The 16981-nt window shown below is 32.0% G+C and overlaps 1 protein-coding gene and 1 pseudogene across 1 annotated transcript in view; one reads left to right on the top strand and one right to left on the bottom strand.

Moving 5' to 3' along the window:
* The window catches only part of LOC125664527 (uncharacterized), a 272796-nt pseudogene that overhangs the window by 163818 nt on the left and 91997 nt on the right, over positions 1 to 16981 (bottom strand).
* LOC130050430 (uncharacterized) overlaps positions 3791 to 16981 on the top strand; it is a 31152-nt gene continuing 17961 nt past the window's right edge. The window contains exons 1-5 of the mRNA XM_056150511.1: positions 3791 to 4112; positions 8025 to 8122; positions 8348 to 8404; positions 12780 to 12830; positions 13109 to 13255. Of these exons, the coding sequence (XP_056006486.1) occupies positions 8056 to 8122; positions 8348 to 8404; positions 12780 to 12830; positions 13109 to 13255 (322 nt within the window). The 5' untranslated portion in view covers positions 3791 to 4112; positions 8025 to 8055. The remainder of the gene's footprint in view (positions 4113 to 8024; positions 8123 to 8347; positions 8405 to 12779; positions 12831 to 13108; positions 13256 to 16981) is intronic.

Raw genomic sequence — 16981 nt, 5'->3', positions numbered from 1 at the left:
TACCCACTCGCACCAACTGACCTTCACCTTGTAACAACATATAGGCAGAACTTGTGCTAGCAGTTTCAAACAACCGACAGTTTTAAAAAAGAAATTAGATAAAAGAAAATTGAACTTTCAATTATAAATAATAAAATATATTTCCCAATATGGCGTGTGAAACGTTGCACTATTATACATTTATTGCATGATAGTGAGGGAGATATGAAGATTTATTCACACCAGAAAAATCATATTCCCCGAGGGCAACGCATGTTATTCTTATTCTAAAACGTGTCATTCATATTCAGAAACATGTCATTCTTATTCAATAAATTGTTATTCATATTCTAAACTTTTCATTCATATTCAAAACCTTGTGATTCATATTCGATAACTTTATGATTCATATTCAAAAACATATTATTCTTATTCTAAAATGTGTCATTCATATTCAAAAACATGTCATTCTTATTCAATAAATTGTTATTCATATTCTAAACTTTTCATTCATATTCAAAACCTTGTGATTCATATTCGATAATCTTATCATTCATATTCAAAAACATATGATTCATATTCGATGATCTTATCATTCCTATTCAAAAAAGTGTGATTCATATTCGATAATTATCGAATATGAATAACAACTTTTCGAAAATGAATGATATGCTTTAGAATATAAATGACAAGTTTTCGAATATGAATAACAAGATTAGTATAATAGTACAACATTTTACACGCCACATCCCAACTTTGAATTGAATTATAATGCTTTCATTTCTTTAAAGGAAAGCGTACGTAACAATTAAGAACAGTACGCCGCGCTCCCACTTCCTAAGTAACAACGTGTAGATGTGTAGATTAAAAATAGAATGATTAATAAAATTGCTTGAATAAAATAATTTAAAACTATTGTGATTTTCACTATAAATTTGATCATTATTATTATTTTTTTTCTTCGAAATGCACCCTTGACAATAGGCCTAGTTGTCAACGATACGTAATCGTAACATAATATAGGCCTATCTAACTGATCCGAAAATAAATTTAATAATAATTGCACTGAAATTCATTTCAAAATTCAGGATCATCTCCCTCATGCATAGCTCTTATCCTTGGACGAATTTGGCTCCACTTTTTCGGCACGCTATTTTTGGCTATATTTAGCTCTAAAACTTCATAGATATTTCGGATTTCAAATATTTCGGTTGAGCATCACTGAAGAGACATTATTTGTCGAAATGCGCATCTGGTGCATCAAAATTGGTACTGTATAAGTTTTATATTGTGACCGCTGGGTCGAGGCCTCTGCTGGTGGACTGTTAGTCCCCGAGGGTCTCTACAGCCCAGTAGCTAAGTACTTCGTTACTAGCTTGAAAATACGGATGTATATTTAATTGCTGTTATTAAATTTAGAAATTCATTTCAAAATTAAGGATTATCTTCCTCATGCATAGCTCTTATCCTTGGACGAATTTGGCTCCACTTTTTTGGCACGCTATTTTTGGCTATATTTAGCTCTAAAACTTCATAGATATTTCGGATTTCAAACATTTCGGTTGAGCATCATTGAAGAGACATTATTTGTTGAAATACGCATCTGGTGCATCAAAATTGGTACCGTATAAGTTTTACATTTTAGAAAAGCAACAACGCTAATTACAGTTGTTTAAAGAAATGGCATTACCAAATAGTCAATCTTAATAAAATCAGCTCCTTGATCCCATCCTTTGTTTCTTTTGTCGCCAAATAGTAAACATTATTTATTCGCAAATCGCTATTTGTATGCACCGGTGGCTAAAAGATATGTATCGGGAAATTTGTCAACATCGAAATAAATGTTATCCATGGTAAATAAATTAGGCCCCTAAAACTCGAGTGTTTAAAAAATATCTAGTACCACTTTTACAACAAGTTGATCGACGAAGGTTGCATATGATATCACTGTACCACGTGACTACCTATCTAGGCTTTTTTAAAAGTCCGTATTGTGGCTAATTATCGCAAAACCTCAGCGAACGAACTATTACCATTAATTTCTATAAGCATAAGGAAGATAAAATGCATATAATTCTGTATACTTTGAAAACACGAGATGTGTCCTTTAATTTTTGAATACATTCACAGGTATCTGAGTATTAATCAATCAAAATGAAAGAAAAAGACAAAGGGGACTAGCAGTGTATCCGAAAGCTAAGCTAGTGGCTAGAATGTGACGCATACCACACGCACTCACACAGAGCAATTTTTAAGGAAGTTAATTGATAGCAATGCAAATAATTATATATATATATATATATATATATATATATATATATATATATTGTGTGTGTGTGGCTGTCATACTTGTTGCATAAATGTTTGGATTTGTATTCATAAGTTTTTGAAAATTCAGCACCACCTCATTTTCCGTTTGTGGTTGAGAGATATGAGGTAAGCCAGCATTACTTCATGAAGACACAGTCCTATAGATTCACTTATTACTTTGTTTGATAACAGATTTATTAATTGAAACGTCTTTTCCTAATAGTCAATTAATTTCAAGTAGAGTATTGTGTCTTGTTTCACTCTTTACTTTTTGTTGTTTGTAGTCAACCATGCAGTAAACATTTGCATAAAAACAATAAAACGTCTTGATATTTTTCAATTGTAAAAACTTTTAATGTTAATGGAAATATCATGTCACTGGGCAAGAGTAATTTTAACTCTACAATTAAAACAAATGATATCATTCAAATATTGAACAGATAGGAAATGTACAAATACTTGTGACAACTCGAAAGATATACTTATTTTTGAAATCAAATTTGGCATATGAAGAATGTCTTGCATAACTTAATAATGAAGGCGACTTTGTTGATTCGGAGCGTCATCACAGAGACTCAAATTGCGAAGGGGGGTTGGTTTCAAATTGTGAAGTTATCGATATATATATATTATATATATAACCATGATGTGCAATTGTAATTTTTTCCAAAGTCATGTACCCGTATGTATGTTCACTGTGTCTTTTTTTTTTTTTTTTTTTTTATTTTGTTGTTGTTGATTTTTTAGCTTTTTTAAAAACTCCTTCATCCCTGTTTGAGCTCTGAATTAGAAATGAATATACGTATATCGTTAATGTCGAGGGCTATAAGACGAAGCAACAATTATTACGTCTTAAGTTCAACGAATCACCACCAGTTATGTCCCTTTAATCTTTTCTCTTAATATTTCTTTTGCAATTGACATTGCTTTCACCCTCGACAATGAATAGATGTTAATTTAATAAACTCCTCTCGCAATGTATCACATCGCCCAGCAATATATATCCGCGATATTCTCTCTGGTTTTGACTGAAGTCATGCCTAAACAACTGCGTTGTGACTTACATTTTTTCCCCAGCAGAATGGTTATTTGGAACGTAAGCCTCACCGCAATTCTGACGATAAACTATAGATCAAACGCTTTCATGGTATATGTTGTGGCGTTCTGTTAAATTTCTGTAGTGTTTTAAAGATTCCAAATAACATATTAGATCACGTGTATGGTGTCTGAACACAAAATCAATATTCCCAGTTCACGCTATTGTGTTTGTACATCCATCGATGCTTTTATTTCTTTTTTATTTTCAAAACCACTTTTCCCATGCATTTGTATACATTGTATAGGGTAACATATATCTAAATAAAGTAAAATAGGGGTCAACATTTTCTTCATTCCCTGGGTAGTCAAAATTGATATCAAATAGAATCATTCGTGATGTAATCCTAGAAAGTTAACGCCATAGCCAGTGTTCATAATTAAACGTTATATCAAATATACACAATTAATAGTAGTATATAGCAAGCAAAATCAATTGGGGTGTACATTAAATGCAGTAAACAGAAACAATTGATAGCGTCTATCTTTTTCTTCTTTGGAAATGCAAGTTATTACACCTTGGGATTGAAATTAGACAAATTGCTGATTTAAAAGAAAAATGCAAAGTACACCATGAATTGTTGAGTCCAAATCAGTGTATTGTATGAGATTGATCACTGCGTTATCTTCACCTTGCATTGTACAGAAAATGAACTCTAGTTCTTATGTTAAATTTTTATATCAAGTTTTGAAGGAAAAGGAGTTCATAGCCCCACAACTCAAAAGAGGTAAGTGGGAAGCTTATCTCAGTGAAACTTTTTCAGAAAATTTTTGGGAATTTCATTATATGAATGCATCTTTATGCACAAAAGAAACAAAATTAATTTATTTTCAATACCGTATTCTTATGTGTTATATACATGTAGTTACAAACTCTTTCCTTCGCAAACTTAAACTTGTAGATAATGACTTGTGTTCATTTTGCAAAAGTGAAAGAGAAACAGTCACTCATATTTTTTATGACTGGGTGTATGCATCTTCCTTCAGGAGAGATTTTGTGAAATGGTACAATGTATTTGTCAAAGGTTATAAAATCACAAAAAGAAGTGTGTTACTAGGCAATATTGATGGAAGTTGTTTGGAAAATTTTCTTTTGCTAGCAAAAAAGCACATTTATTACTCCAGATCACGGGACTCAAAACCCAAATTGTCAGATGCAATTAATTTGTTTAAATACTATAGAAATTTAGAAAAATATTGTCAAAATGTATTTCATAGCAAATCCAAAATACTTGGTAAATGGGCATTGTATGATAATATAATGGACAAGTAGTTTGTTGAAAATCATAATACATTTATATGAAAAATAAAATAGTTACCTTTATCTTTGAATGTGTATGTGTGTATATGTATGTTTATGTGTGTATATATATTTATGTGTGTGTATGTATATATTATACATGTATATATCATATATACAATTCACTATTATTGTTGATACAGAAGGTGCACAGAGTAATTGCAAGTGTGAATGAGCGAGTGTAGATTATACAGTTTGAATGTTTGTATGTATGAATGTGTTGAAAATACAAAAATAAAACATATTTTTAAAAAGTAGGTAGGTAGATAGGTATAGGTAGGTAGGTAGTGAAGTAGATAGGTAAGTAATTCCCTGTCCGATAAACTAAAATTTATTTCATAGTTTGCATAGGAGGGGATGAAAGCGGGGGTGTCCCTCTAGAGCGAGTCTTCAAGAGGGTGTTATAGCTCTAGAGTGAGTCTTCCCCTGGGGTTAAGGTTTATTCTACAACACGTCTGCTGGGGGGAGGCTCACTCTAGAGCGAGACTACTGGGGGGAAGGCTCACTCTAGAGCCAGACGTCCGTGTGGAAGGCTCACTCTAGAGCCAGACGTCGTGTGGAAGGCTCACTCTAGAGCCAGACTTCCGCAGGGGGGAAGGCTCACTCTAGAGCCAGACTTCCGCGGGGGGAAGGCTGGCTCTGGGAGGAAGTCTTGCTCTAGAGTGAGCCCCCCCCCCCCCCTGGGGGAAGGCTAACTCTAGAGTCAGACTTCCGGGGGGAAGTCTCATTATGGGGGGAAGTCTGGCTCTATAACACCGGTACACTTTTAATGAAGTGCTAACTGTAGTTGATACCCTCACATATTTTCTTTTTTGTTTTTAAAGTGAACTATATTGTGCAGTGATATAAAATGAAGCAATCTCTCACCAGAGGGTGCGCTACGCAAGCTTCACTTTCACGTGTTGTGGAGCGTAGTGTAACGCCCTCTGGTGAGAGAATAAAAATGAAGCACAAGCATAATTCGACGGAAGTGACCTTTGGACATTAAAAAAAAAAACAGGCCTGGAAGTTACCAAAACTTTTACCGTATTTATACTCAAACTCAGCCATGTTCATTTTGAGTACAACTCTGAGCATGTTCGAAAAATCTCGAGCATGTACTCTGTTTTATAACCTTCACTCTTGAGTATGAGTACAAGTTTGAGCACGGACTTTGAGTATGAAAACATCCTCAAAATGTTATATAACCTTCAGGACAAAAGCAGGACACTTCGCACGATCGTCATCATTTCAGCAGAAATACGACATCTTGTATTACATAATGCCTCCTTTTCTACTACTCGATATCTCATGACGTACTATGTAATGTGTCTTTATGTATACTGTGCTGTATGTACAATATCAATCAATACGCCGGTTTCGAGATACAACCGAGTTATTTCCTGTGGAGAACTCTCGTATATAGTGAGGCGCGAAAGAATTTGTTTACACGCGGTAGTGGGACTAATATTCATCACTGCGTAAGTGAATGTACTCAGTAAGTTTCTCATACACTCTTATATCACCCGAATTCGACTGATACACAAACTAAGTTATAAGTATTTAGGAAGTCATCAAATACATTGAATTCGTATCATATCACGTTTTTTCGTTGGTTATAAGTACCATATCTAAGACATTACTTGCAAATATGACATTGTTTTTGTTTCCACTTTAGTAAAACATTTCTTTCGATAGTATATTGTATTTCCCACATTTACATATTAAAAGAGAAGCCGCTTTTAATACATTTCGTCATCTTCCTCGCTGACTGTAGGTCCACTCTGTTCCACTTCGTCATTCAAAGTTTCACTAAATGCACCTCCTACACAGAAGAGTTCGTATCTCGAAACTGACGTATTACCATGCAGTGTCTCATTATTTACTATGTAATATCTCATTATTTACTATGTGACATTCTCATTATTTAATAAGTGGCATTCTCATTATTTACCGTGTAATATCTCATTATTTACTATTTTTTTCCTATAATTATTTACTATGTAATACTATGTGACATTCTCATTATTTACTAAGTGACATTCTCATTATTTACTATGTGATATTTCATTATTTACTATTTTTTCTATAATGATTTACTATATGATATCTCATTATTTACTATTTTTTCTATAATTATTTACTGTGTAATATCTCATTATTTACTATTCTTTTTTATAATTATTTACTATGTGATATCTCATTATTTACTATTTTTTATAATTATTTACTATGTGATACTCATTATTTACTTTTTTTTTATAATTATTTAATATGTGATATCTCATTATTTACTTTTTTTTATATAATTATTTACTATGTGATATCTCATTATTTACTATTTTTTCTATAATTATTTACTGTGTAATATCTCATTATTTACTATTCTTTTTTATAATTATTTACTATGTGATATCTCATTATTTACTATTTTTTATAATTATTTACTATGTGATATCTCATTATTTACTATTCTTTTTATAATTATTTACTATGTGATATCTCTTTATTTACTATTTTTTCTATAATAATTTACTATGTGATATCTCATTATTTACTATTTTTTCTATAATTATTTACTATGTGATATCTCATTATTTACTATTTTTTTTCTATAATTATTTACTATGTGATATCTCATTATTTACTATTTTTTCTATAATTATTTACTATGTGATATCTCATTATTTACTATTTTTTCTATAATTATTTACTATGTGATATCTCAATATTAACTATTTTTTCTATAATTATTTACTATGTGATATCTCATTATTTATTATTTTTTCTATAATTATTTACTATGTGATATCTCTTTATTTACTATTTTTTCTATAATTATTTACTATGTGATATCTCATTATTTACTATTCTCTTTTATAATTATTTACTATGTGATATCTCATTATTTACTATTTTTTAATAATTATTTACTATGTGATATCTCATTATTTACTATTTTTTAATAATTATCTACTATGTGATATCTCATTATTTACTATTTTTTTCTATAATTATTTACTATGTGATATCTCATTATTTACTATTTTTTTCTATAATTATTTACTATGTGATATCTCATTATTTACTATTTTTTTCTATAATTATTTACTATGTGATATCTCATTATTTACTATTTTTTCTATAATTATTTACTATGTGATATCTCATTATTTACTATTTTTTCTATAATTATTTACTATGTGATATCTCACCATGTACTTTCTCATGACGTTCATCACATATAGCTGTCTTATTTGTGGCATTTTCATCTGAGTGAAATAGCAGTATCACGTGATCATATTGACATTTTTTTTTCTTTGGTGTGTTGGTGCATATTAATGCTAACTGTATTTAACAGATCACCACGTCTATGATGTGACACTCAAATAATGGGGATACCATCATTAATGATCCTTTGTGCATCTTTAGTTTCGTTTTCTTTACCGCAGAATTCAGGTAAGTTCACCTGCACTTGAAAAGTAAAGGTTTACTTTAGTTCTGTATTTTAATTGAAACCTATACCTATATTTCTACTGGAATATATCTTTATTTATATGTAAGCGGAATACAGGGCAATTTCCTGGGAAGCCAGTAGAAATACCAATGAAAATCCAAACAGCAGACTTCCTTTGAGGTTTTCGTTTACTGTGTCATTGTTCTAAAACTGTTAAACGATTTCAGTTGTACCTCGCCAGTGTGTGATTATACAGGACAGACAAAAGTTATCCTTGCCACGAGGTAAGCTTATGGTATTTTCTCTCGTTTAGACATCAAATAAAATAGACTACACAACAAAAAAAATACTCACTTTGTACATCAATATCTATTAGCAATAACTGTATTCCAGATACATAAAGGGTAACATGTATATTGCATACAATGAAAGATGTATATTACATACAGGGTAAGATGTATATTGTATACAGGGTAAGATGTATATTACACACAGGGTAAGATGTATATTACAAACAGGGTAAGATGTATATTGCATACAAAGAAAGCTGTATATTACGTACAGGGTAAGGTGTATATTACATTTAGGGTAAGATGTACATTACGTACAGGGTAAGATGTATATTGTATACAGTGTAAGATGTATATTGTATACAGTGTAAGATGCATATTACATACAGGATAAGATGTATATTACATACAGGGTAAGATGTATATTACATATAGGGTAAGATGCATATTGTATACAGAGTAATATGTATATTACATACAGGGTGAGATGTATATTACATACAGGGTAAGATGTACATTACATACAGGGTAAGATGTACATTACATATAGGGTAAGATGCATATTGTATACAGGGTAAGATGTATATTACATACAGGGTAAAATGTATATTACATACAGGATAAGATGTATAATACATACAGAGTAAGATGTATATTACATACAGGGTAAGATGTATATTACAGACAGGGTAAAATGTATATTACATACAGTGTAAGATGTTTATTACATACAGGGTAAGATGTATATTACATGCAGTGTAAGATGTATATCACATACAGGGTAAGATGTATATTATATACAAAATAAGATGTATATTATATAAAAAGTAAGATGTATATTAAATAAAGGTTAAGATGTATATTACATAGAGGGTAAGATGTATATTACATACAGTATCAGATGTAAATGGTATACAGGGTAAGATGTATATTACAAACAGGGTAAGATGTATATTGCATACAAAGTAAGCTGTATATGACATACAGGGTAAGATGTATATTACATACAGGGTAAGATGTATATTGCATACAAAGTAAGATGTATATTACATACGGGGTAAGATGTATATTGCATTCAAAGTAAGATGTATATTACATACAGGGTAAGATGTATATTACATATAGGGTAAGATGTATATTACATACAGGGTAAGATGTATATTACATACAGGGTAAGATGTATACTACTTATAGGGTAAGATGTATATTACATACAGGGTAAGATGTATATTACATGTAGTATAAGATATATATTATATACAGGGTAAGATGTATATTACATACAGGGAAAGATGTATATTACATACAGTGTAAGATGTATATTACATACAGGGTAAGATGTATATTACATACAGGGAAAGATGTATATTACTTATAGGATAAGATGTATATTACATACAGTGTAAGATGTATATTACATGTAGTATAAGATGTATATTACAAAGAGGGTAAGATGTATATAAAATACAGGGTAAGATGTTTATTACATACAGGGTAAGATGTATATTACATACAGGGTAAGATGTTTATTACATACAGGGTAAGATGTATATTACATACAGGGTAAGATGTATATTATATACAAAATAAGATGTATGTTATATAAAAAGTAAGATGTATATTAAATAAAGGTTAAGATGTATATTACATAGAGGGTAAAAGGTATATTACATATAAAATAAGATGTATATGATATAAAAAGTAAGATGTATATGACGTACAGGGTAAGATGTATATTATAAACAGTGTAACATATATCGTATACAGTGTAAGATGTATATTGTATACAGGGTAAGATATATATTGGATACAGGGTAAGATGTATGTTGTATAAAGGGTAAGATGTATATTACATACAGGGTAAGATGCATATTACATACAGGGTAAGATGTACATTACATACAGGGTAAGATGTATATTGTAAAAAGGGTAAAATGTATATCACACGGTGTAATATGTATATTGTATACAGGGTAAGATGTATATTGTATACAGGGTAAGATGTATATTTTGTACAGGGTAAGATGTATATTGTATACAGGGTAAGATGTGTATTACATACATGATAAGATGTATATTACATACAGGATAAGATGTATATTACATACAGGGTAAGAGGTATATTACTTACAGGGTAAGATGTATATTGTATACAGTGTAAGATGTAAATTACATACAGGGTAAGATGTATATTACATACATGGTAAGATATATATTACATACAGTGTAAGATGTATATTCCATACAGGGTATGATGTATATTACATACAGGGTAAGATGTATATTGGATGCAGGGAAAGATGTATGTTGTATAAAGGGTAAGATGTATATTACATACAGTGTAAGATGTATATTACATACAGGGTAAGATGTATATTGTAAAAAGGGTAAATTTTATATTACACACGGTGTAATATGTATATTGTATACAGGTTAAGATGTATATTGTATACAGGGTAAGATGTGTATTGTATACAGGGTAAGATGTATATTGTATACAGGGTAAGATGTATATTGTATACAGGGTACGATGTGTGTTACATACAGGATAAGATGTATTTTACATACAGGATAAGATGTATATTACATACAGGGTAAGAGGTATATTACTTACAGGATAAGATGTATATTGTATACAGTATAAGATGTACATTACATACAGGGTAAGATGTATATTACATACAGGATAAGTTTTATATTGTATACAGTATAAGATGTATATTACATACAGGGTAAGATGTATATTACATACAGGGTAAAATGTATATTACATACAGGATAAGACTTATATTGTATACAGTGTAAGATGTATATTACATAAAGGGCAAGATGTATATTACATACAGGGTAAGATGCATATTACATACAGGGTAAGATCAGGGTAAAATGTATATTGTATACAGTGTAATATATATATTGTATACAGGGTAAGATGTATATTGTATACAGGGTAAGATGTATATTGTATACAGTGTAAGATGTTAATGGTATACAGAGTAAGATCTATATTGTATACAGGGTAAGATGTATATTGTATACAGTGTAAGATGTAAATGGTATACAGGGTAAGATGTATATTACATACAGGATAAGATGTATATTGTATACAGTGTAAGATGTATATTGTATACAGGTTTAGATGTATATTACATACGGGTAAGATGTATATTGTATACAGTGTAAGATGTATATTGTATACAGGGTAAGATCAGGGTAAGATGTATATTATATACAGTGTAAGATGTATATTTTATACAGTGTAAGATGTATATTGTATACAGGGTAAGATGTATATTGTATACAGTGTAAGATGTGTATTGTATACAGTGTAAGATGTATATTGTATACAGTGTAACATGTATATTGTATACAGGGTAAGATGTATCTTACATACAAGATAAGATGTATATTGTATACAGTGTAAGATGTATATTACATACAGGGTAAGATGTATAGTATATATAGGGTAAGATGTATATTACATATGGAGTAAGATGTATATTATATACAGGGTAAGATGTATATTACATACAGGGTAAGATGTATATTACATACAAGGTAAGATGTATATTACATACAGGATAAGATGTATATTACATATAGGATAAGAAGTATATTACATACAGGGTAAGATGTTTATTACATACAGGGTAAGATGTATATTGTATACAGGATAAGATGTATATTACATACAGGATACGTTGTATATTGTATACAGGGTAAGATGTATATTACATACAGGGTAAGATGTATATTACATACAGGGTAAGATATATATTGTATACAGGATAAGATGTATATTACATACAGGATACGATGTATATTGTATACAGGATAAGATGTATATTCCATAGAGGGTAAGATGTATATTACATACAGGATAAGATTAATATACATACAGGATAAGATGTATTTTGTATACAGGGTAAGATGTATATTATATACAGGGTAAGATGTATATTACATACAGGATAAGATGTATATTGTATACAGGGTAAGATGTATATTACATACAGGATAAGATGTATATTACATACAGGGTAAGATTTATATTACATACAGGATAAGATGTATATTGTATACATGATAAGATGTATATTACATACAGGGTAAGATGTATATTACATACAGGATAAGATGTATATTACATACAGGATAAGATGTATATTACATACAGGATAAGATGTATATTGTATACATGATAAGATGTATATTACATACAGGGTAAGATGTATATTACATACAGGATAAGATGTATATTACATACAGGATAAGATGTATATTACATACAGGATAAGATGTATATTACATACATTGTAAGATGTATATTTGTTCGTGTAATTGTGTGACCCTTTCTTCTTCTTAATAGTTGTTCCAAGTTTCCTGATAACGAAAGACAATCGGATATGTCACACATCAGGTATATTATGATTTCTTTCTTCATAGATGACACCGGATTTTTTGGATTGTCATTTTATGTCTGGAATTCACTTCAAAACGTTGGGACAAATTTGCGCCCAAAATTTATCACCCCGCACATAGCGCAAACTAAGCTCTCTCGAAAAAGTGTGTCGACAGTATATAACTGAGAGAAAACTTTAGAAAAGAGATTTCAAACTTGAGTAAAATTGAATTCTTGAGGTAATAAAACAGGTGCTATGTTGTGGGGGGTAATAAGAACAGGTGCTCTCTTTACAGATAGACAAGCATTACAATGTGGTAACACGGACGTCTTCATCAAGCCTGAGTGTGTATGTTCATTTTATAATGTGCACGAGGCAAAGTATCATCCTCACACAGCTTGCCCGAGAGGACAAACTTCAGACCACGTAATAAAGTTAAAATGTAAGTATTGAATTGAGTCGTGAAAAATCTTTGATATATTTCGTGCCACATCTTAAAATAATGTTATGATTTTCACATCAAAACATGTTGAAGAAGGATGAAAATTTTGAATCTAATGTAGTCCTCTAATTTGAGTTGATGAGTATTTCTTTGAAGTAAAATTTATTATGCCCCCCTCCCCCTTTCAGAGAAGAGGGGACATTGATTTGCACCTGTCAGTAGGTCGGTCGGTTGGTATACCACATGCTGTCCACTCAATATCTTGAGATCCATTCACTTGATGTTAATGATATTTCACATGTGGATTGGTTATGGGTAGAAGAGGACCCCTGTTGTTTTTCAGGTCAAAAGGTCAAGGGTCAATCTACTCTAGGCATAGGAAGACACTGTCTCCTCAATATTTTGAGAACCCTTTGCTTGACAGACATCAAACTTGGAACACTGGTACATCTTAAAAAGTAGATGACCCCTATTCATTTGATGTCACAAGGTCAAGGGTCAAACTGAACATAGGAATATACTATATGTTCGATATCTTGAGAACCCTTTGCTTGACAGACATCAAACTTGTTACACGGGTACATCTTTAGGAGTAGATGGCCCCTGTTGATTTTGAGGTCACATGGTCAAGGGTCAAACTGGGCATAGGAATATACTGTCCGTTCAAGATCTTGAGAACCCTTTGCTTGACAGACATCAAACTTAGTACACTAGCTGGTACATCTTCAGAATAATTTGACCCCTATTGATTTTGAGGTCAAATGGTCAAAGGTCAAGGGTAAACTGGGCATAGTAATGTATTGTCTTCTATTATTTAAGAATTATTTGCTTGATTGCCACCAAACTTGGTATATTGGTATAGCATAAGGAGTAGATAATCCCTGTTGATTTTAGGTCACATGGTCAATCCGCTCCTGACATGGGAAGATATTGTTTTCTCAATATTTTGAATTGGTGATCTACTATCAATTAAATGATGCATGTGTGTAATGCTTTTCGATTTTGCACCATATGTGGCATATGTTTCACAAACATCTCTTGTTATACTTTGAATGAAATTGAATGTGTGCATTTACATGTCCATAGCAGCCCTAACAAACGGCCGCAGGCGGTAAATCTAGTAATGCCGACTCCCGACTCCCGATGGTGCCGGGTTGCGATGTTCTATAGATAATATCAAAACCGGCGAACATAATAACTCCATACTTCTCGGGAACACAATCAAAAGAAACCCAATAATAATACCACGTATAAATTTATCAACTTTTATTATCTATAAATCATCGATCGCAGTCCAGGACCATCGGGAATCGGCCTAGTATGCTATATGTACATGTATATTTTGGAATCATTAAAACTGAAAAAGAAGAAATACCTCTAGTTAAACATAGCGATTTATTCAGCATCATGTTTTTTAAAAGTTTGTTTTTAAAGTATCTTTATAAAGTCATGCATTGAATGCAAACTGTCAGTTTTCGGTGTTTGTATTTACAACACAGTACTAGATTTACCAGTAAGCGACATTCCAAGTTTAAGAATTGATACTTATTATTATTGTGTTTTTAGCTCACCCGAGCTGAAAGCTCAAGTGAGCTTTTCTGATCACCTGTTGTCCGTCGTCTGTCCGTCTGTCTGTAAACTTTTTACATTTTTGACTTCTTCTCCAGAGCCACTGGGCCAATTTCAACCAGACTTGCAAAAAGGTATTTTAGGTGAAGGGCTTTCAAGTTTGTTCAAATTTAAGGCCAAGTCCCTTTCAAAGGTGAAATAATCACAAAAATGCAAAAATAGGGTGGGTCATTTAAAAATCTTCTCAAGAACCACTGGGCTAAAAAAGCCGAAATTTACAGGAAACCTTCTTGACATAGTGCAGATTTAAGTTTGTAAAAAACATGCCCCCCCCAGGGGGGGAGGGGGATTTGGATGGGGCTACAATAGGGGATCAAACTTTATCATACAAATATATAGGACAATCTTTAAAACCCTTTTTCTCAAGGACCATTGAGCCAAAAAAGCTGAGATTTACCTGAAAGCTTTCTGACATAATGCAAATTCAGGATTGTTAAAATCATGGTCTCTGGGGGTCGGATGGGGCCACAATAGGGGATCAAAGTTTTACGTACAAATATATACGGAAAATCTTTAAAAATCTTCTCAAGAACCACTGAGCCGGAAAAGCCTAGATTTACATGAAAGTTTTCTGACAGAGTGCAGATTCAAGTTTGTTCAAATCATGACCCCTGAGGGTGGGATGGGGCTAAAATAGGGGATCAAAGTTTTACGTACAAATAGATAGGACAAATCTTTAAAAAACTCATTCAAGAACCACTGAGCCAGAAAAGCTGAGATTTAGATGAAAGCTTCCTGACATAGTGCAGATTCAAGTTTGTTCAAATCATGGCTCCTGGGGGTGTGATGGGGCTAAAATAGGGGATCAAAGTTTTACGTACAAATATATAGGAAATTTTTTGAAAAACTCTCTCAAGAACCACTGAGTCAGAAAAGCTGAGATTTAGATGAAAGCTTCCTGACATAGTGCAGATTCAATTTTGTTCAAATCATGGACCCTGGGGGTCGGATGGGGATAAAATAGGGGGTCAAAGTTTTACATACAAATATATAGGAACAATCTTTAAAAATCTTCTCAAGAATCATTGAGCCAGAAAAGCTGAGATTTACCTGAAAGTTTTCTGACATAATGCAGATTCAGGATTGTTCAAATCATGGTATTCAGGGGTCGGATGGGGTCACAATAAGGGATGAAAGTTTTAGATACAAATATATAGGGACAATCTTTAAAAGTCTTCTTATCAAGAACCAATGAGCTGGAAAAGCTGAAATTTACATGAAAGCTTCCTGACAGTCCAGATTCCAGTTTGTTCAAATTATAGCCCCTGGGGGTTGGATGGGGCTAAAATAGGGGGTCAAAATTTTACATACAAATATATAAGAAAAATCGTTAAAAATCTTCCTCTTAAGAACCACTGGGCCAGAAAAGCTGAGATTTACCTGAAAGCTTTATGACATAATGCAAATTTAGGATTTTTCATATCATGAGCCCGGGGGTCGGATGGGGCCACAACAGGGAATCAAAGTTTTACGTACAAATATATAGGACAAATCTTTAAAAATCTTCTGAAGAACAACTGAGCCAGAAAAACTGATATTTACATGAAAGCCTACCGAGATACTGCAGATTCAAGTTTCTTAAAAACACATGCCCCTGGGGTATGATGGGGCTACAATGGGGGATCAAAACTGTACATATAAATGTATGGGGAAAATCTTTAAAGGTTTTCTTCTCAAGAACCAATGAGCCAGAAAAGCTGATATTTACATGAAAGCCTATCGCGATATTGCAGATTCAAGTTTCTTAAAATCACATGCCACTGAGGTATGATGGGGCTACAATGGGGGATCAAAACTTTACATACAAATGTATGGGGAAAATCTTTAAAGGTCTTCTTCTCAAGAACCACTGGGTCAGAAAAGCTGAGATTTACATGAAAGCTTCCTGACATTCCTTTGACGAATTTGACTCCACTTTTTTGACACGCTGTTTTTGGCTATAATAGCTCTAAAACTTCATTCTTATTTCGAATTTCAAACATTTCGGTTGCGCATCACTGAAGAGACATTATTTGTCGAAATGCGCATCTGGTGCATTAAAATTGGTACCATATAAGTTTTACATAGTTCAGATTCAGATTTGTTCAAATCATGGCC

The sequence above is a fragment of the Ostrea edulis genome, chromosome 1 (genome assembly GCF_947568905.1).
Source record: "Ostrea edulis chromosome 1, xbOstEdul1.1, whole genome shotgun sequence".
NCBI classification, from domain to species: domain Eukaryota; kingdom Metazoa; phylum Mollusca; class Bivalvia; order Ostreida; family Ostreidae; genus Ostrea; species Ostrea edulis.
The sequence above is the reverse complement of the archived record's forward strand: the minus strand, read 5'-3'. Positions and strand labels throughout refer to the sequence as shown.